The sequence below is a fragment of the Rhinatrema bivittatum genome, chromosome 1 (assembly GCF_901001135.1).
Source record: "Rhinatrema bivittatum chromosome 1, aRhiBiv1.1, whole genome shotgun sequence".
Lineage (NCBI taxonomy): Eukaryota > Metazoa > Chordata > Amphibia > Gymnophiona > Rhinatrematidae > Rhinatrema > Rhinatrema bivittatum.
In genome coordinates, this window is record NC_042615.1 from 715,359,428 (window position 1) to 715,382,593 (window position 23,166).

The window sequence follows — 23,166 nt, forward strand, 5'->3', positions numbered from 1 at the left end:
TCCAAGGTCATCTCATCAGATTGGACAGCCAGGTGGTGATGTGGTACATCAACAAGCAGGGCGGCATGGACTCCTTCCCCTTGTGCCAAGAAGCGATATAGGTCTGGGATCGGACCCTCTCCAGGGGGATGTACCTACGGGCCACATGAACAGGCTGGCGGATCACCTCAACCGGTCCTTCCAGCCACACGAGTGGTCCCTGAACCCGGCGTTGGCAGCCGACCTATTCCATCGCTGGGGCACGCCGGACATGGACCTGTTTGCCTCTTCCCTCAATCACAAGGTGAGCATGTTCTGCACCCTGTTTCCGGGGACAGACCGTCCGGCCTGTGACACATTCTTCCTTCACTGGGGACAAGGTCTCATGTACACGTACCCCCCTATTCCGCTTCTCTCGAGGACTCTGAAGCTGCAAGAGGACAGGGGGACCCTGATCTTGGTGGCATCCTCCTGGCCAAGGCAGGTATGGTTCCCTCTGCTCCAGGACCTGTCCATGAGCACACCAGTTCCGCTGGGGACAGCTCCCAACCTACTATCACAGAGCCAGGGCACCCTGCGCCACCGAACCTCCAGCCCTGGCCCTCACGGCATGGATGTTGAGGGCATGATTCTCCAGCCCTTACAGCTCTCGGATGGTGTTTCCAGGGTTTGATTGAATCCCGGAAATCTTCTACTCTGAGATCTCACAGCCCGCAGGGAAGCGTTTCTCCACATGATGAGGCGGTCACGGATTGGCCCCTTTCTCCTGCCCAATCCCCTGCCTGCTGGATTATCTGTGGCACCTGTCAGAGTCTGGCCTCCAGATCAGCTCGGTCCTAGTACACTTCAGCGCTTACCATCAGGGTAACTTGCTAACTTCCATGAACTTGCTAACTTCCATGAAGTTAGCAAGTAGCACATTTAAGACTAATCGGAGAAAATTCTTTTTCACTTAACGCACAATAAATCTCTGGAATTTGTTGCCAGAGGATGTGGTTAGTGCAGTTAGTGTAGCTGGGTTCAAAAAAGGTTTCGATAAGTTCTTGGAAGAGAAGTCCATTAACTGCTATTAATCAAGTTTACTTAGGGAATAGCCACTGCTATTAATTGCATCAGTAGCATGGGATCTTCTAGGTGTTCGGGTAATTGCCAGGTTCTTGTGGCCTGGTTTGGCCTCTGTTGGAAACAGGATGCTGGGCTTGATGGACCCTTGGTCTGACCCAGCATGGCAATTTCTTATGTTCTTAGGGTATTGCGGGGGCACCCATCTCTGTCCAGCCACTGGTTGGGTGTTTCATGCGGGGCCTAGTTCAACTGAAGCCCCCATTTCACCTGCCAGCAACCCCATAGGATCTCAATGTTGTCCTAGCGAGGCTCATGCGGCATCTGTTCGAGCCTCTCAAATCCTGTGACCTGAAGTTCCTCACCTGGAAAGTTATGTTCCTGGGGGCTATTACTTCCGCTCGCAGGATCAGCGAGATCCAGGCCCTGGTTACGTACGCTCCCTACACAAAATTCTTTCATGATCGTATAGTGCTGCGCACGCATCCAAAATTTCTGCCGAAGATGGTGACTGCTTTCCACATCAACCAGTCAAATTATCCTTCCCATGGCCTGATTTTCACCTGAGGGAACATGCTCTTCACACCCTGGACTGCAAGTGGGCGCTCACTTTCTACTTGGACTGTACAGCGAGGCACAGACAGTCCACCCAACTCTTTGTGTCTTTTGACACCAACAGGCTGGGAGCAGCAGTGGGGAAGCAGACACCATCCAACTGGCTAGATTGCATTGCCTTCTGCTACAAGTAGGCACAGAGACTGTTCTCATCGTGCTCTCTGTGGGGCCAGATTGTTCCTGTTTTTCCCACAGTGCTGCAGTTGTTGTGCCCTTTGGGACCTTGTTCGGCTACTGTGGGTCCCTCTGCTAATAGGGGGACAGTCTGGAGTTCTGTACTCACCCACATGTGAGTACTATCATCCTGCTTGTCCTAGGAGAAAGCGCAGTTGCTTACCTGTAACAGGTGTTCTCCTAGGACAGCAGGATGTTAGTCCTTAGGAATCCCGCCTGCCTCCCAACGATGTTGGGTTCATCTTCGTTTTGTTTTATTTTTCGCTCGTATTTTGCTATATTAAGAGACTGAAGGGGGACCTCGCATGGACGTGCAGATAGCAGCAAGCTGGGCATGCTCAGTCTGCCAGTCAAAGTTTCTAGAAACGTTGACAAACGTTTTCCATGCCGAGCTCCATCTGATGTCACCCACATGTGAGGACTAACATCTTGCTGTCCTAGGAGAACACCTGTTACAGGTAAGCAACTGCACTATCCCTTTGGTATAGAATAGGAGGCACCCAAACTCCATCTTTCAGGTTCACAATCCAGTTAGACTTTCAGGGTTTCCACAATGGATATGCATGAGATCTATTTAGTAATAAAAGTTTATTACTCACTCACGCCAATGTTCCTGACAAGTTTAAAAAAACAACAAAAAAAGTTCATAATTAAAAACTATTAGACTATGTAATACAGACATGATCGATCATTACGTGTCAAGCTGAAAACAGACCTGGGGCTCTGCTAGCCAACTAAATCAAATGCCTGCTGAAAAAATGTTTTAAGGTGGTGTGTGTGTGTGTGTGTGTGTGTGTGTGTTTTGTTTTTTTTTTTATTAACAAAAAACCAAAACGTCTAGGGTCTGGGAAATGCCTAGAGTACCTGATTGTAAACCATTTTGAAATGGCTAAAACTTGGAGTATAAATGAACAGCTTTTCTTTCTATAGATTAGTTGTATACTGGAAGTGAGTTTTTTTTTAATAAAGGATCTGTTGCCGAGGGAGCTCCCTTGTGCTGCACTCAGATGAACTAACTTAGGAGACAGAACCTCAAAGCATCCTTGGCTACTTGAATGAAGAATGTGAGCTAGATGAAACATTTTGAACATGGAACTAATGTACAAAGGAGCTTCATTATTCAAACATTTATTGTGAACAATGGTGACTACCTTTTATATTAAATCGTAATGCGGTGGGTAGCCAGTGCAATGATTCCAAAACACGACATATGTGGTCATGGGAGTGGACATCAGCAGGAAATTGGACAGCCATATTCTGGATTACTAGTAGGGCCCTGATCATAGTGTCAGGCAAAGCTCATGTAAACAATTACAGTAGTCTAGTCTAATCCTGGTAATATGAGTGCTTGGAGAGCGAGCCAAAAATCTGCAGAGGGCAAGAATGGTTTGAGCCTTCGTGAAAGACATAATTTGTAAAATGACTTTGACACTATTAATGTATAAACGAAAAGCTAGATCCAGTCTATAAATTACCCCAAGGTTTCTTAGTTTGTAGATAATTGGAATCATAATTTATCTTTAAACTGTATTTGTTAAACTCTCATATTACTCTTCTAATGTAAACAGTTATGGCAAAACCGAATATACGATATACAAAACATGTTTAAATAAATAAATAATGCCCTTAATGTATATGGTAGCCTACTCAATGCCATTGTCCCGATCTTATTCATATTAATGGCTAAGTAATTTTCCTTCATCCAGCTTTCAATTTCAAGAAAGCATTCAGAGACCAGTTACAAAGTATCAACCCATGAAGCAGATTGTAACAATTTTTTATTTATGCATTTTCCAATAAATTTTCAAGAGAACATTCTTGAACAGAAAAGAAAAATGAAGTTTACAAAATACAAGCAAGAAAATATGGAATTAAGAGAGTTTGTATTTCTTAAGTCCACAATAGGAGATCCAATAACAATTTCAAAGAAATTCCTGAAAGACGGGATAAAAAGAAAAAAAAAAAAAAGGAAAAGCAGTATTAATACAGCAGGTTATACAAAATAAGGGTACTCAACCTTCTAAAGGAGGGACAAGCAGAATTAAATCGTTCCCCTCAAATTTCAAAACCAGTTTATCACTAAAGAATAATTCTAATTGAGAGGATGAAGAAAAAACACATGAGAGGCCCTTATACCTTACCAAGACTCTTACAAGGAAATTTTAAAACAGAGAGCTTCAATTTGTAAGACTCCAGGCTGCATCACAAGGAATTGTTGCATCCTCTTCTGAATTTGTCTGGAAACAGGGTATACCTTGACTTTAAGATGAAGAAAAGATTCAGAACGGTGCCTAAAGAATAATCTTAAGACCCAATCTGGATCAATTTCAAACACAAATGTGACAAACATTGTGGCTGCTTCCACAAGGGCATTGTCTGAAGCTTCCAGAAGTTTAGATATATCCATGTTGGGTATTAAAGAAACCATACCTTGAGAACCTGCTTGATTTTCTTTCCTCAAAGGGGGGTAAATAATATGATTAGGATAGTGGCGGTATCAGTCTCAGGAACCTTAAGAATTTCCATGAAAATTTCTTAAAGATATCTTTTGCTGATACGTGGAATTTTAGGAAAATTTTATAAAGAGAAGGTTTTTCCCATGTACTACATTTTTCACATTTACAAGTTTATTCTGCAAAAGTTGATTTTCTTTTATCAATAGATCCTTAGTAGGCTTCAATCCTTGTACCTCTTGTTTAACTTCTTCTAATTTCTTTTGAAAAAAGTAAATCGATTTTGTTCTTACCACTTTACTCTGTATTCATTATCTTTAACTCTATCCACCAGGGGATTAAGTTGCAGAGAAATTGAGGCTCCGAGGTTCTCTATAGCCTCCCATATAGAATAGAGAGTTAGTTATCAAGTTGGGTCTTACCAGGGTAGGTGGTGCAAAGTTTTGGAAAGGTCTTGTAATGGGCATAGAGAGGGATTCTACCTGTATTTGAAAGTTTCTCTTGGTCAGTGAGCCAGCACAGCACACACAGGGGCTTTCTCAAACGTCTTCTGTCACTTCCTGGATGGCCTGACCCTGCACGGGGTTGTGGAGCATCAGGAGCAGACTCTTTCCACCCCTCCCCCCAACATGACATCTGGGTTTCCGGAGGTACCCAGGTTCACTGGTGGAACCCTCACGATTGGGGAAAGAGGTTGATTTAAGTCCGGAGGGGATGCCAGCAAATCCTCACCAGCCTCCACATCCAAGGATACCACTCCTGATCGAATCCCATGTGTAACATGAGCATCCATCGAGCCTGAAATGGAGGGATCCGATAAGACCGCAGGGTAAGTTTTCTCCTTTGCCCTGCATTTATGGCTGTATGCAGCATTTCTAAGAGAGAAAATCCTGCTCCAAAAACAGCAAAAAGAAAGAGATGGAGCTCACGCAGGCAGCTCTGCCATGGCCATTTTGGATCTTTGTGTCATTTTAGAACAAAATATTTTATATTGTCTGCATAAACTTATTTATTTATTTAACACTTTTCTATACCGACCTTCATGAAAAAATTTCATATCAGATTGGTTTACATGTAACAGAGGGTATAACTTAAACATAATTAACCAGAAGCGGAAGTTACATATAACAAGGGTAGATAACTGGGGGGCTAGGCTAGTCAGAGGTAAAGGACAGAGTAACAAAAAACAAGATTAGGCATTGAGACAAAGAAATAGCGGCTTAAATATAACGTCTATGCATGGCGGGGCGTTAGCCAGGAAAGCAGAGTCCTGTCTGGTTGACAATTAATGGTTCAGTAAGTTATGGGAAGGCCTGGAGGAAGAACCAGGTCTTAAGTTTTTTTTCAGAAGGTTCGAGGGCAGGGTTCTAGTCTGAGGTCATATTGTTCCAGATGGTTGGACCCGCTGTAGAGAATGCTCGTTCTTTGGTGGATGATACGCGCGTGGATTTCTTTGGGGGAACTTGCAGGGTACCTTTGTATGGTTCTCTTATAGGTCTTGAGGATGAGTATAGTTTGATTGGAATCTGGAGGTCTAGTTGTTGCTGATTGTGTATGGTTTTATGAATTGTGGTGAGGCCTTGTGTAAATATTATATATTTTACTGGCAGCCAATGAAGGTTCCTTAGTATGGGAGTTGTGTGATCCTCTGTTGGTGTTGGTTAGGATTCTGGCTGCCGAATTCTGGAGCATCTGTAATGGTTTGTTAGAGGAGAAAGGGAGTCCAAGAAGGAGAGCGTTGCAGTAATCTGTTTTGGAAAAGAGCATGGTTTGGAGCACAGTCCTGAAAACCTGGAAATGGAGGAGAGGTTTGAGCCTTTTCCTAACTTGGAGTTTATAGAAACAATCCTTGGTGGTGGTGTTGATGGATTTCTTTAGATTCAGGTGGTTATCAAGGGTAACTCCTAGGTCCCTTACTTGTGTGATTTGGGTGTTGGGTGTTGTCGGCTGTGTTAGGGTTGAATGGTCGGAGGAAATGAGAAGGAGTTCTGTCTTGGATGCATTGAGGACTAGGTTCAGGCTGGAGAGTAGGCAGTTAATAGCTTGAAAGCAGCTATCCCAGTAGGTGAGTGTTTTAGAGAGTGATTCTGTTATGGGGATTAGAATCTGTACGTCGTCTGCATAGAGGTAGTGGATTAATTTTAGGTTTGTAAGCAGCTGGCAGAGGGGGGGGGAGGAGGTAGATATTGAAGAGGGTGGGGGACAGGGCAGATCCTTGAGGTACGCCTAGAGTTGATATGACGTCTGGAGATTCTTTATTATTAATTTTTACCTTAAAGCTCCTGTGGCTGAAGAAGGAGGAGAAGCATTTGTGTGCGGATCCTGATAATCCGATTTCTGAAAGCCGATTTAGTAGGATTGTGTGGTTCACGGTGTCAAAGGCTGCAGAAATAACTAGAAGGATCAGGATGAAAGACAGTCCTTTGTTGAGGCCCATGAGGATGTGGTCAGAAAGTGAGATAAGGAGGGTTTCTGTACTTAATGATTTACGAAAGCCGTATTGGGATGGATAGAGGATATTGTGTTCTTCCAGATAAAGTGAGAGTTGCGTATTTACCAATTTCTCCATGATTTTTGCCAGAAAAGGTAGGTTAGATATGGGGCAGAAATTGGCGGGATCTCTCGTGTCCAGGTTAGGTTTCTTTAGGAGGGGTTTGAGGGAGGCAGTTTTTAGTCTGTCAGGATATATTCCTTGGGAGAGTGAGCAGTTGATGATAGGGATGTGAATCGTGTGCCCGATCGTTTAACGATCGGGTTCGGCTGGGGTTGGGGTGGGGGGGGGAAATCTGATCGTTAGAGATGTGAATTGGGATCGGTTCCGATTCCAATTCACATCACTAATTTTTTTTAGTGAGGCCCGCGCCGATAAAAAAAAAAACAAAACAAAACCCCACTTGACCCTTTAAAATTACCCCCTTAGCCTCCCCCCCAAAAAACCTTTTACACATACCTGGTGGTCCAGGGGGGCCACAGGCAGCGATCTCCCGTTCCCAGGCCATCAGCTGCGCTAAATAAAATGGCGCAGATGGCCCTTTGCCCTTACCATGTGACAGGGCAAAGGTAGCGCCGGCGCCATTTTGAATATTGGCAATACGGCCCGAGTGCAGGAGATCGTTCCCGGACCCCCACTGGACCCCCAGGGACTTTTGGGGGCCTCCTGACCCACACAAGACTTGCCAAAAGTCCAGCGGGGGTCCGGGAGCGACCTCCTGCACTCGGTCCGTATTGCCAGTATTCAAAATGGCGCCGGCGCTACCTTTGCCCTCATTGTCAGAGGCCGACGGTCGGCCCCTGTGACATTGTGAGGGCAAAGGTAGTGCCGGCGCCATTTTGAATACTGGCAATATGCCCGTGGCCCCCCTGGACCACCAGGTATGTGTAAAATGTTTTGGGGGGGGGGTCGGGAGAGTGGGGGAGGCTAAGGGGATAATTTTAAAGGGTCGGGTGGGTTTTTTTTTTTTTATCGGGCCATTGGCGCCATTTATAATAGTGGCAGCCAAAATGGCGCAGATGGCCCGAGAGCGGGAAATCGTGCCGGGACCCCCCCCACTGGACCACCAGGTAATTTAAAACATTTTGGGGGGTTCGGGAGGGTGGGGGATTTGTTTTAAAGGGTTGGGGTGGGTTTAGGGGTTGTTTTGGTGTGCCTGTTTTCCTGCCCTCCCCCCTCCCCCGATTTACGATTTTTCATGATAAATTGGGGGAGTTTCTATTGTATCGCGACTAACGATTTTTGACGATTTAAAAATTATCTGACTATTTTTTTAAATCGTCAAAAAACGATTCACATCCCTAGTTGATGATATTGGTCAAAGGTCTGGAGATAGTAGTCGGGATGAGAAGCAGACTACTATCTCCGGACCTTGATAAGTATGAGTAGTTTACAGACTGGTGTAATGTAGATATTAAATAGTGTGGCTGATACCTTGCCAGATTCACTTCATCAAACAACCAATCCAAAAGAATTCAAAAAATCTTTGAAAACTTACCTCTTTTCAAAAGCTTTTAATACACCTAATACTGAACATATTTAATCTTTTGCACCTATTACTCTTGCACAGATATTACCGTGATTTCCTCTTCCCCCTCCCCTTTTTGTTTTGTTCTATTTTAATTTTTAATTTTACTTTAAATTTATTTTAACTAACTTAGGGGGGCATTTTCCAAAGGGATCACATGCGAAAAGGGACTTTTCGCATGCGATAGCTAAGTCGGGCAGAATCCACTCCCACTTCCTTCCTCTCTGCCATCTCCTCTCCAGCCTCAAGCTACCCCACTTCATCTATGCAGACGATGTACAGATACTTATCCCTATCTCAGACACTCTCCCGAATGCCTTAAACATCTGGAACTCTACGCTCCTCTCAGTCAACAAACTGCTAAATTCTATTTATCTTTCCCTTAACACCACTAAAACTGAAATTATGCTAATCACGTCACCAAGCCACCCTCCTTTCAGCTTTCCCAACATGCCAGAGACCCAGGGGTCATCATTGACAATAGCTTTAATCTAAAGAAGTTCATCAGCAATACCCTAAAGGATGGCTTCTTCAAACTCCAAACCCTCAAAAAACTGAAACCTCTTCTACACCCCACTGACTTCCGCACTGTACTTCAAGCAACAATTCTATCCAAACTTGACTACTGTAACTCCCTCCTCTTGGGGTTACCTAAGAATGTCACACAACCCTTACAAATTCTACAAAACACCACTGCTCAAATCATAACCAACACACGCAGAAATGAGCATATAACCCCCATACTCATGAACCTTCACTGGCTCCCTATTATTTCTCGTATTCAGTACAAATCCCTCTCTCTCATTCACAAAGCCCTTTACAACCCAGAAATGTACTGGCTTAACGGTTCCCTTAAATTCCACCAAGCCAAGAGAGCCACAAGACACCAATATCATGCAACCATGCTAACCCTCACAAAACCACCAAACTGGCCGCAACTAGAGCTCGTCTACTGTCTGTATCTGGACCAACCCTTTGGAACACTATGCCAGTAGATCTACGCCAAGAGGCTTGCCATAAAACATTTAAACGAAAACTCAAAACATGGCTTTTCACGAAGGCATTCAAATACTACATATCACCAAAACTCACTCATTTTGCTCACCCTTCAATCTTCTTTGCCAACAAAACACTCTTCCTGCCACACAATGCTTCTACCCTCACCACCCCTCCTCTCCCACGTCCCTGCCCCTAACAGATCCCTCAGTTCTAACTTTACGATCCCTCATAAGATAACTCCCTCTCTTAGTTGCTACCATCTTGGATTTTCAACTTCAAGCCTTGACTTACATATCTTCAATAATGTACACTCTGTATATAGTTTTATAATCATATATGCTATTTCCTCCCCAATGCATCTATTGTAAATAGTTCCTTGCAATCTATGCAGCTCCTCCTTTCCCTCCCCCATGCAACCCTTTCAACTCTTCATTCCCCTCCCTATATGCAATATACAACCCCTATCCCCTCTATACATTTCGTCCATCTTCATCCCCCCTCTACCCCTTTCTTTCTTTCCCCCCACTCCATCACCCAACCATTTCTCCCAATACCATCTCAGTTATCCAACAACCTCTATTTAAGTCTCTCTATTTAAGCCTCGTTCATTATACAGTTTATTTAATTTTATTTTATTCACTGTTTTCCTATAAGTTCTATGTAAAGCCTCTGTTTTGCTGATTTTGAAGTTATAATGTAAACCGAACTGATGTTATCCTACGAAGTCCGGTATATAAAAACCACAAATAAATAAATAAATACCAGATCAGTTCAGGAACCCTCCCTGTTTAAGCCTGATTGTCTCATAGAAAGTTTATTGCTTTTTATTTTCATAGTTTATACAGCTTGGGTTATAGTTAGGAAATGTTTATACTCCTTCTGGTGTACTCTTCAGGGTTTGGTGAACCAGTGGTGGTCAGTTACCTCTCTATAAGACCTCCTGCTTGTACAGGGGAAGGTAAAGTTACTTGGCTATTTATTTAAAAAGAAAATAAATATTATAGTCCGCAGTAGCCAGAGTTCTGCATGGGGAACAAAGATAGTCAATCATAAAATAAGCAGACATAAAATACAAACTCCTTCCATCAAGTGTCACTGAAACAGTATTCTTTTCATTTTGCCACAAATGCTTCTGTTCATTGAAATTCATTGTAATCTTCCTTGAGATCAACTTTGGGAAGAGGCAGAATATCAAATATTCATAAATTAATAAATATCGGACAGATCTTATCACAACTCAGTGTACTCCATGCCAAGTTGCAGCCTGAGGCCAAGAGACCCACTTGATGACCTCAACCCTGCTCTCTGAAAGCATGAGTAAAAAAAAAAAGTTTTCAGGTCTTTCCTAAAAGTTTTCATATAGACCTTCAGCCCTCAGGTACTTGGGCAAAGAGTTTTATAGAGAACAGAACCTGCCATGGCAAAGGCTTTCTCTTGAGTATCTGCAAGATGTGCATGGGGCCATATAAAAGGAGATGCTAGCGCTCTAGCTCTCTATCTCTATCTGCTGGTAGGGGACAAAACCATTTATCTGGACTGGTCTAATAGAACTCCAGGAAAGAAAATTAACAGTTAAGATCAAATTTTCCCATCTGGATTTAGATCTCTATAGCACAGAAACTGTGCCAACAGTAATTTTTGAAGACCTGTTGAAAGATCTAGATAGAGACCTCAGTAGGGCATTCGACAGAGTGGATCATTTGGTTCTACTGGAACTTCTTGCTGCAAAGGAATACCGTGCTTGTTTACTTTTCTTCATTCCTCATAGATGGGCCCAATTTGTGAACCTGGAGACTTGGTCCCGAAGCAATATGTCAACATGTAACGTTCCTCAAGGAGCACTGTTTTAACCTCACCTTTAATATGTGTATAGAGCCACAGTCTATGATGATGACTATTAGCGGACCTGGAATTAATATCCTGATATTGACTATTTGTGTGTCCCTTTTTGCTGTGGATCATGTAGATGCTTTGGAGAGGTTAAACCAGTGTTTGATAAATTTCAGGTTGGGTAAGAATAGACTAAAACTTTATCCCTGGAAGTCAGAGGTGGTATGGATCCAAAGGAATAAATGTACGGCAGTCTGCCTATCTAGATGTTGGGATGGGACTTTGGTCCAAGTAAAAAAAAAAAAAAATCCAGTACAAAACTTCACTGTTGAAATACATTTTGCTTTAATGTTAGATACTTATATCTCCAAGGTGAAGATGGGTTTTGTTTAACCTTACTAAACTGTACCCTATAATTACTATTTATAACTATAACTCTGGAAATAAATGTATTTCAGTTCTCCTTATAGGAGATTGCAAGGTTTGTACCTTATGCTAATAAGCATGTGTATCGCAAATTGTGATATCAGCTATGTGAAAGGCTGTTATCGCAAGTTGCACTATTAGCCCAATGTGGGCTACATTGCCAGTATATCACTGGTTCATGATGTTTCAGAGAGAGAGCGAGCAAGTCTTGCTATAGTGCCTCCTCCCTAGACAGGTATTTGTATCCCTATGGGAGGCCCACCTAGTAACTCGAGGTGAGGGTTAAGTATTAGTGTAGGGGGTTAGGGGCCATTTTCACATTCAACGTGAGACGTACGAACAGAACAGTGGTCTCTTGTGAAGATTTGATGACCTACGGAATGAGGAAACTCACTCCAAGATGAGATTTGTGCAGTGTTCTCTCCACCTAGCTTGATGGACTCTCTACCTGGGTAACAACAAGCTAGGTGGAGAGAACATTGCACAAATCTCATCTTGGAGTGAGTTTCCTCACTCCGAAGGCCAGCAAATCTTCACAAGAGAGTACTATTCTGTTCGTACGTCTCACGTTGAATGTGAAAGTGGCCCCTAACCCCCTACACTAATACTTAACCCTCACCTTGAGTTACTAGGTGGGCCTCCCATAGGGATACAAATACCTGTCTAGGGAGGAGGCACTATAGCAAGTCTCTCCCTCTCCCTCTCCCAAGCCTGCAGCATACTGAAACAGGCCTGCCCAGAAACATCGTGAACCACGATAAACCTTTACCGGCCTCTAGCGCACAACGTAACGCAAATGAAAGAGGTGTAGTTATTGGCCACACTAACAGTGCAGTTGTTTCGCGGCACACGATAAATCCTCCCTGCTTTACATTTGCTCCGCCCCCTGAATACAAACTAAAAAATTTGCATTCGCAAATCGCATTAACTACTGTTAGCGTGATTTGCGGATTTATCACACGTAACTCCTTGGAAAATGAGGCCCTTAGGCTAAACCTTCAAGACAGTCCCCCAAATGTCTCCCTTTCTTTTACATGTGTGTATATATGTATATATTACAGGAAGACTCATATTCAGGAATATAAAATGTTTATTATATATTTGATAGTCAAAAATGAAAATTATTGCAAGTTAGTTATAAACATTTTTACAAGTATAATTTGTATTATAATAATTTTGTGCTCAATTATAAATATTATTAAAAGCACAAGAGCAGTATCCCAATCAGTTCTTTTTCTTTGTTTAGCCCGGAGAGAAAAGGAGCGCCACGTAATAATGTAGTTGCACTCCTCAGCAAGGATGCTGGCCTTCTCCAAATTCCTGGGCTTTTTGCACCCCTTTATATACATGTTCTTTATTATGCCTTGCGTGTGATCGACCTTTACCCCATGGTGCCAGGATACATATTTTCCTTTGCCCTGTCAATTACACATTACTCCCACACTTGCATCCTTCTTGATTATTTTTATCATTTTATTTCCAATGTATGCATAATTTCCTCTTTTCCCTTGTGCAGAGGTGCAAAAGTTCATAGGGAATCATAAATGCCTGCATGTGTTTACGTGCATATATTTTCTTACCTCTCTCCTTTACATCCCCCTCCCCAGCATCTGCTTTCCTCTATGGTATTCTCACTTCTGTATTGTCAAAAATAAGCCATCACTCATAGGGGCCTGCACATGTCCTTTGCTTTGCCAAATGTTTCCTTTGGGTGCCTACTCGAAGGGAACAATGAGTATTTACTTCTATATTTCTTATCACTTCCATGTTTCTTGCTTCTCACATCCACAAAACAGTACTTGCAAAAACAAGCACCACTGTGGGAGTAGGACAAGGGTGAAAGGGTCAATTCTCCAGGTATGTCTGGATATACATCTCTTCATTTCCCTCTTGATGAATCCGGAAAGTATATTGAAGGATTCATCCTAAGAGATGAGTGGCAAATAGGTGCACTGGCAGGCAGAGTTCTTCAGCAGGAAGTGATGAGAGTCGAGTGAGAAAATGTGGGAAAGCAAAAAAGGCAGGGAAGAAGGTGCGAAGGGCACAATCAAAAGGGATGTAAATTCAGATAGGTACGCTGGCAAAGAGGAGCAATACTGACACATTCAGAGACAGGTAAGATTGGATCAGTTGGAGGTTCCAATTCCTGCATATGCAAGGAGATCTGTCATGCAGAGGAATCCTGCAAAATCATAACTTTAGAAGAAAAAGACACACCAATGGGTAACACAATGAAAAGCAATGATAATTGCAAGTAAAATATTTATAATTGTTTTCCAAATACTACCTAAAGAACCAAACCAAGAAAGGAAATCAGAGAACCAGTTGGAAACAATTTCAGGATCTTTAACAGAGAGTTCAGCCATTAAATGTGCAGCATTCAGGGCAGTCTGAGTAGTGTCATTAACGTATAAGCAGCACTGATCATAAATGACACCACAAACTCCTCCCTGAGAAAGCAGAAGGTAATCAAGAGCCAAGTGATTTTGGAGAGTGAAAGTACGTAGTTGGCTTCGCTCTGAAGCGACAGCTTTAAAAGCAAGTTCATGGTCATAAGCCATAACTTCTAACATTGCCTGCAGAGGACGAGTTTTACCAGAAAAGAAAACAGCAACTCCAGAAATGGGAAGGGGAGGGATAAAGCGTAAAATAGACATTCCCACAGATTCCCCTTCAGTTAAAGGAGAAGTGTGATTAGCCAAAGAAAAAGCCCTGGTCAAGATCATATTGTGTAATGGAGCGCTTAAAATGGGGAAACCAATTACAAGAATGAGCAATTATTGGAGAAATTATTATGAATTTTTACAGTTAGTGGGTAATTCATTATATGCATGATTGCCACAAATGAAATAATTATCTATTTAAACACTTTTCTATACCGACATTCATATAACATATCACATCTGTTTACATGGAACTGGGAAAACAACTTGCAAAAAAGAGGCAAAGTTACATTGAACAGGGAGAGCGTAGCTTGGATGTAAGAGGAGACAGATATCAATTGAGATTAAAATAGTAAAGTGGTAACAGGTGACTAGGTAAGGCATAATTAAACTAAATGGATGGGCCAAAGAAAGTCAATTGATAATTTATATAATCCATAGGCTTAAGAGGGTATAAGGGAAGAAGTAGGCCATGGAATATCAACCGATAAATTTAAGGTTTATATAAACTAAGAGGGTTGAAGGAAAAGGGCTGACAGGAGAGAATAAGGGAGGTGAGAGAAGGGGGGGGGGGAGATTAAGGGGGGAAAGTTTCTGTAGGTACCATTTTTTTCTCACTAGAATGTAAGAGGGTAAAGGGGGTAATGTGGTAATTACTAGGTTGTAGAAGGGTAATGGGAGAATGGGATGATTGCAATGGGGGGGGATGGACTAGGAGGGGGCAATGAAAGTTCGGTAATAGCACTGGAAGATCAGTAATGGAGGATGTGTTTATGTGAAGGCTTGTTTGAACAGCCAGGTTTTTAGTTTAGTTTTTTTTTTTAAAGGTTTGGGTGCAGTGTATTGGCCCAGGAGGGTAACACCTTTATGAGCAAAACCTTTATATAGCATCATGTGTACTTGCAAAGAAAGATCGGAGGTAACCAGAAAATGGAACAGGTTTATTAGCAAAACTACCCGTAGAGTTATTAACTCAGGCAACATTACAATGAGTCTTCTGTAAGAAGTGTATGTCATGGCGAGATCCAGCAGAGCTGGTGTCTTATCTTCTAACAAAAACCGTATTGAATAATCCCATTTCTAGCCATCCAGCAAAACGGAGGAAGAGCCTAGATACATGAGGTAGATGAGTTACCTAAGTAATGTCCTTTGCCCCAGTTAGAATAACAGAGGAAGGAAGGGGAGGTAGTGTATACAAGAAACTGAGTGTTAGTAAGAAGAAGGGAACTGTTAGCCCAAGTGAATTAAATATTTAATGTTAGATGCTCATATCTCCAAGGTGAAGATGGGTTTCTATTTTTTTATATTAATTGAGAAGGATTCAACTTTTTGAACCCAGTCATATTTTGTGAAACTTGTGTGTGCAATTCTTGTGGTACACTTTGACTACTGCAAAGCCTTGTCCTTAAGGTTAACATTGAAGAGTACAGAATGTTTGTAGTTAATATAAAATGCTTCTACTAGGCTTTTGATTTAGGCCAGAGATGGTGAACTTCATTCCTCGTGTACCACAAATAGGGAAGGTTTTCAGGATATCCACAATGGGCCGGATTTTAAAAGCCCTGCGCGCGTAAATCCGGCTGGATTTACGCACGCAGGGCACTCACGTGCCGGCGCGCCTATTTTGCATAGGCTGCCGGCGCGCGCAGAGCTCCGGGACGCACGTAAGTCCCGGGGCTTCGTAAAAGGGGCGGGGAGGGGGCTTGTCCGGGGTCAGGGGGCGGTTCAGGGCAGGACCGGGGGCGTGGCTCCAGCCCAGGGGCATGGTCGAGGCCTCCAGACCAGCCCCCGGGTCGGGTGATGTCGCGCCAGCAGCCCGCTGGCGTGCGCGGATTTACACCTGCTTTCGGCAGGCGTAAATCTGGCAACAAAGGTAGGGGGGGTTTAGATAGGGCCAGGGGGGTGGGTTAGGAGGGGAAGGGGGTGGGGGGTGGAAAGAAAGTTCCCTCTGAGGCCGCTCCGATTTCGGAGCGGCCGCGGAGGGAACAGGCGGCGCGCGCAAGTTGCACAAATGTGCACCCCCTTGCGTGCGCGCCGACCCTGGATTTTATAAGATACGCGCGGCTACGCGCGTATCTTATAAAATCCAGCGTACTTTTGTTCGCGCCTGGTGCGCGAACAAAAGTACATGCTCACGCAAATTTATAAAATCTACCCCAATGTGAATATGCATGAGATAGATTTGCATACATTGGAGGCAGTGTATGCAAATCTTTTTTTTTTTTTTTTAATGTATACTAATTGTAGATATCCTGAAAACTTGGCCTGTTTGTGGCACTTGAGGACTGTAGTTCGCCATCCCTGATTTAGGCTAAGGCTAGGTATCATGTTATACGGATCCTTGCTATTTTTTATTGGTTAATGATTGTTCTAGGGGATTAGGTTTTAAGTTCTTGCAAAAGTTGGGTTCTGCTTATTTGGTGGATCAATTAGTTCACTGTTCATTATCAACCTGTTCTATTTATTTATGCAGTAGTCAAGGTTGGCCAAAGTTCTATACAACTTTAAAATACTCGTACAAAAATTGTCAAACACTAATTATCTTCAGTGCCACCACATCAGATAAACAACTTTTCTTTCAAAGCAATGCCAACACTGTAACAGCATTCCGAATGTTCAGTTAGTATCCTGAGCTCTACAAGTAGCAGAAAAAAACAAAAACCCTGCCCACCCAGCATATTCTTTTGTCCCAACTTCAAGATAGTATAAGCTATTCTGCTGAACCCCTCTCTGCCTATCCTACATCACAAAAATCTCACCCCCCTCACCCTGCAGAAATAAAACAGGTTTTCAGATTTTCCCTCTAAAGTTTTAAGTAGCGTAGTTTTAGTTATAAATCTAATGGCAGGCTGTTTCGCAGTAGTGGCCCTACCTTTAACAGGCATGTCTGAGAGTAATAGCTTTTTCTCAGCTCCTTTACAGAAGGAATATTCAACAGGGCTTGTTGAGAGCTCAGTTTCTGTCCTTAGATATGCCATACCTGCCTATTATCAATCTAGGTAGGTGCATTATTCTTAACTGCATGAAACACTAATGTAAGCATCTTGAACCTAGCATGGTCCAAAGATGGTAACCAATGAAGCTTTCAAAGGAGCAGGGAGGGACTAGTTCTAGCAGAACAACCCTGCACCATTCTAGCTGCCTCATTGATGTAAATCTGACAGGGCGAATCATGTAGAAACTGTTATAGTAGTTTAGCTGCACAATAATTAAGACTTGCATCAGTTTTAAATTATGATGTCTCAAGAAAATTACATCTAGTCTTAATCTCCCTCCTTTTTTTTTTTAAAAAGGCATTACAAGTGACCAAGTGAATTTGGGACTCCATATCTAGGTGAGAGTCAAGCTGTATTCCCAAATTTCTCACCACTTCTAAAGAGAGAAATAGAGACCTTCCCCATGCTGGGGGACAATGTAGATAGATTTATCCTCTCATTCACAATTCATAAGATACCACTTTCCTCCATGAAGCACCAATTTACTTATTGGCAACCTTTCGGCAACATCGCACACCTCGATTTAAAGCCTCTGTCAAAGAGCTCTCATGATTGGGGACAATCAGTTGTGTGCCATCAGCAAATAGAAACCCTGTCATGCCAAGATCTTGAGTGATGACACTCATCGGTCATATAAAGATGTTAAGCAATATCAACACCTGCAGAACCCCATATTTGAGATTCCATGGCCCTGTCGGGGAGCTTCCAACCCTCACTAAAAAGGCCTGATACAAAGTCGAGGCCCTCTGCACCTCTCCAATAAAAGTGAATATTCTCAAGACGAAAATCTTTAAGCAATTCCATCTGTAAAAATGTTGAATTCAGTGTTAATTTTTAATCACACATTTTATTGCCTAATTTCAAATTGGTGGAATAAATTACCACAATTGCTGTACCTTTCACCAGACTAATTTTAAAAGGAGTTTCATTTATAAATGTAACATACTATCTAGCAATTTTCAAAAGCTATTGACTGCACTTAATATGGAAAATTCAATGGCATATATTGTAGCAATTTTCAAAAGCCCACTTACATGGGTAAAGTGAATTTACATGTGTAAAACCCAAATTTAAGCATGTAAATGTTTTTGAAAATCAGGTCCTAAATGTCTTTGTTTTGAAAACCCTTTTATTTACCAAAGGATAGTGTGGAAAACCATTGGAGAATCTTGCTTTCTGATGCTAGTTTTATTGGACTTTTGTTCTATTATGGTTGCTGCTGTTGTGTATTGCTGTATATTTCTTGTTATGCACAGTTCAGTTATGTGCATTAACTTGTGTATTTTATTGTAACTTGCTCTGGGTGGTTCTGGAAGGGCAGTTTAAATTTAAAACCTTTTGTTCTTGTTTCTAGCAGGGAACAAAAACTGAATTGTAAGCCTGTGTTCATATATTACCTTGGGTGTCTGTTTTTTCTCCCCCCCTGTATAGCTTTTCCTACCAGTTTTTTCATTTTAGTAAAGATAATTTAATTTGTACATAGTAGTCCAAGGAAAGAGAGACTAATAATTGGAGCACTATCTTGATAATTTGTTTATTGATTCCATATTTTATTATTATGCAGATTATCCTACCTTTCTTCTTCATGCTGGCTTGTTTTTATTCATCTGTTTTCTTGCCACCAACTAGTTCATCTTGACTACTGAGTAGTTCTTCTTAAATTTTTAAACACTAATGTGCTCAGACCTTTTTTTTGCATTACTTCTCCTCTGTTTTAATTATGCTGTGCTTTGATATTTGCAGGCCTAAATATTGAATCTCATTTGGGGATGCATGCAAAATGCCGGCAAATTTCACTTTTGATTTTAATGAACATAACATAAATTGCCATTCTGGGTCAGACCAAGGGTCCATCAAGCCCAGCATCCTGTTTCCAACAGAGGCCAAACCAGGCCACATGAACCTGGCAATTACCCAAACACCTAGAAGATCCCATGCTACTGATGCAATCAATAGCAGTGGCTATTCCCTAAGTAAACTTGATTAATAGCAGTTAAAATGGGCTACTTTTCCATGGGCTACCCTGTAGAAGCCCAAAAGGAGGGAGGATGGCAATAACAGTAAGATGCAAACAGCCTTCCAATAAAGGTGATGGAAACAGGAACAGAATTCAAAAAAGCCTGAGAAGCACAGAATTCCTAGAGGACAGATAAACTGAGGTTTATGCTACTGTATCCAAAGATTAGCATAGAAAAAATTTTTTAAATTCATGAGTAACAATGAAAATGAGGTGTTTGGTTTTTTTTTTTTGGTTTTTTTTTTTTCAACAAAGCTTATGCAAAGGTTGATTGTAAAGGCTCATGGAACTCTTTAGCAGCATGATATGCTCTTTGAAAGTAAAGACCTTATTTATTTAAAAACTTCTTACCTTGGTACATTGGAGGTGGTATTTGTCAGAAGTGGAGCTCTCCAAAGCACTCTAGGAATGCACTCTATTCTAATAAGGTCTAGTAGGAAAGTATTTCAACAGTATTAGGAAAATGATTTGAACACTTTTTATTGCTAAAGGCATTATACTACTGCAAAGTACTATTCTATACCTGCTTGGGGGTGGGGACTGTGTAATTGTCAAATTTCTCTTTTCAGTGTTTCTCTTGCTCTGCATTATTTTTAAATTGAATTTTCATATAGTTGAAAATGACTGTTTTTAGAGACTGACATCTCATTACTGAAGACATGTTTTTGTTACTTTTTATACAGAAGAGCTCCCTCACTGGATGCTGTCAGCGATGAAGTGCTTAGCAAATTGTAAGTATCATCACTTCAATAGTATAACACCCCATAGCCTTTCAAACACTTGGGTTCAGCATCATAGTTAAAAGAATCAGAATTGGACATGGATGGGAATGGAGTATATCTGTAAGAAGTTCTATTTGGCACTGACTGCACTCTAAAACTCAGTGATTGTAGAGAAGCATTAAACGAGAGGATCCAATTATAGACTATCTATATGATAGGCTTTGAAAAATGTATGCCTCTGTCCATCTCCCTAGATCAGTGGCTCTCAAACTTTTTTCAGTCCTGATATACCTGACAGATGATACTCACGTGTGTGGCACATTGCATGCTACATCTAACAGCTATGCTAAAAACAAAATATATATATATATATCCTAGTAATTTTATTGCAGAAAATGATGCAGGAGAAAGATAAAATATTCTTTAATTTCAATAACTGCTTATAAAATATTTTTTCACAAAAATGTTAATTTTCTTTACTGCATTAGTGAGAACTCTGGGACTGATATGCATAAGCAGCACACAGTTTTTCAATACAAACTCTCATGCATTTCATTGTCAACCTCAGAAAGTTCTGAGTTCTGGAGTTTATACAGAGCAGAGTTAGGAAATGTCTCCTTTCAACTCACCATACAAAAAATATATTCAAATTCTGATATGCCCTAAGTAATAGTCCTTCAAAATCCCTTCCCTGCCAGCCACTTTGTTAAATAACATGAAAACCTGCTAAAAAGACATTTAGAAATTATATAGCATACCAGCCATACCATAAGAGCACTAACACCCAGGACTTGAACAGCAACAACCTTACCTTCGAAAAAGCAAGACTGCAAATGTAGATCACAGTACACTTACTATTGGAAAAACTAAGCAAGCCAGACTGCTCTAGATTCCTACACTTTCCTACACAGAAACTAGCTGGTCCAACTTTATGGAACTCCATTCCCCCGGATCTTAGAATGGAACCCAGCATCTCAACATTCAAGAAAAGACTCAAGACGTGGCTGTTCACGCAGGCCTTTGCTAACTCCAACATTACTTAACTCCCTTCAATCAACATACTTCGCTAGTAATAGCATTAATAGCCACCCCTTATAATGTTATTATATATATTTATAATTATCTGATCTTCATTTTCCTTCTTACTCCAAGTTATTGATTCCCTGTTACATGTAACTGCTTTTCTGCACTACTGTTCAAATTGTAAAGTTTATTTTAATTGCACCCCTGTTTCTTGTGAACCAGCATGATGGGACTATCGTCTTGAATGTTGGTATATAAAAAAACTTAAATAAATAAAATAAATAAATAGTTAATAGAATCCCTCATCTCTATCAAACCTGCAGAATGCATACAGAGAAAAACTGAAACTCAAGAAGCTGTGGGGAGGGGGAGGGGCAGGATACAGCATGCCTGCAACATTTCTGGCTTGGACTGGTGCTGGCAATGTTTGCCAGAGTTGAGGGAAAAGTAGTAACAGGTAGCAGTGATGAGGAAATTTAAGTACCAGCTCCTTACTCTGCACTCTCTTCAAGCAGCAAGCACCATGTGGCTGTTAAAAAGCATTGGCTTTCTATGTCAAATTTTTTGTGACACACCTTCCACCCCTTGGTGACACACTGGTTGAGAACCACTGCCCTAGACAGCATGATCAGGTGATGCATAAGGAAGTCCTCTATAAAACTTGGAACATAGGCATAACATACCTAGTCAGAAAAACCCATTCAGATACACCACCCCAGACATAAGTCAGCCACGACGCACTACACCCAGACACAGAGAGAGACGCAGGCAAACAGACCACATGACACAGAGACCGCACACCAGAGACACACTCCATGCCAAAACTAGACACACAGGACACGCATCGAAATAGTAAGGGCTGGAAAAATTTTCAGAAAATGTAGGTGCCAGCCAAAATTGTTTTTAGGAGCTAAATAAAACCGTATTCCACCCTGCCAAACTTTTTCTTTCTCTCTGTTTTTGTATTTTTCTTAGTTTGCTTATCTTTTCTCAGGTTTTGATTTGCTTATTTAACTATTTTACATGTTTTGCCGTTATCTTCCTTTCCCAGCTCCTCCCTCTCTTCCATCCAACTCCTTATTCTCTCTGGTCTTTTTGCCCATTCCTCTAGCCTTATCTCACCGTTTCTCTCCCCCTGGGTGGGCAGCAGCTGAGATCTCTCTCCATGGGTAGGGACCTGGCAGCAGCAGGAACTTCTCCCAGATTGAGGGTGGCAGGTCTTCTGGGCTGTGAAACACCACCATGCCCAGTTCTGCCGCAGAGTAAACTTCTCTCCTCTGAGCCCACCACAGTAGAGGCAGCTCTCCCTGGCCCACTGAAAGATGCATGGCTAAGCCGTGGCATGTTTACAATGATGTTGGTACATTCTGGCAACCTCCTACCTGCTGAGTTTGCAGTGCCTCCATGGCACAGAGACTCAACAGCGTAGCCATTTTTTCTTCCTCGGATTGGGGCCCCCTTCAGGATTTCTCTAACCACCCCCCCCCCCTCCAGGGGCCTGTCCCCACACATTTTGCTCACTTATGCTTTGATGCATATAAGAGTAATTTCTTAACTTTTGGCTTGTTCTTGCTTGCCAGTATAAAAGGTTTGTACCTCCTTTTAACATGAACTGTGTTCATTAAAATATTTTATTCTTTTCTACACAAGTGCTTTTGTGTTTCTCCTTAGTTCAATTAATATTCACATGCAAATTTGCTAGTATGGTGATTCAAATTAATTTCATGTATATGATGATCTAGAAAGGCTCCTAAAAGTGTTTAGATTCCCTTCTTTCCAAAATGTATTGCATGCCAAATGGAATGCACTTAAAATCTTTTCACATTAAGCAAAACTCATGTAAAAGAAAAACTTGGAGCATATTTTATAACTGTCATGGAACTCCTATCATTCAGTTTGGTGTTCCAGTGCATTGGATATGAGGGAACTATCTTCCATAACCTTTTGCATGCACACTCAGTCTTAATTGATCTGTGCTGCCTTGAATAAAAATAACTTGGTCTTTGAAAAAGGAGAGCTATGTGGTCTCAAGCTCATGTACTACATTTTAGAATTCTTATTTTGATCCATTAAGTTATCTTAAACAGTAAATCATCCAGAACAAAAATAACTAAGCAACAGAGATGTTTTCCCAGTAAGGAGTGGTATAAGATTTTCAGTAGTTTCTCAGTTCTTATTCTGAGTGGAA

General features: G+C 41.6%; 1 protein-coding gene across 3 annotated transcripts in view; it reads left to right on the forward strand.

Moving 5' to 3' along the window:
* Window positions 1-23,166, forward strand: part of DEPDC1B (DEP domain containing 1B) — a 113,148-nt gene that overhangs the window by 45,411 nt on the left and 44,571 nt on the right. For all 3 annotated transcript variants that reach the window (XM_029576638.1, XM_029576628.1, XM_029576647.1), the window contains exon 6: window positions 19,917-19,964. In XM_029576638.1, coding sequence (XP_029432498.1) covers window positions 19,917-19,964 — 48 coding nt within the window. The remainder of the gene's footprint in view (window positions 1-19,916; window positions 19,965-23,166) is intronic.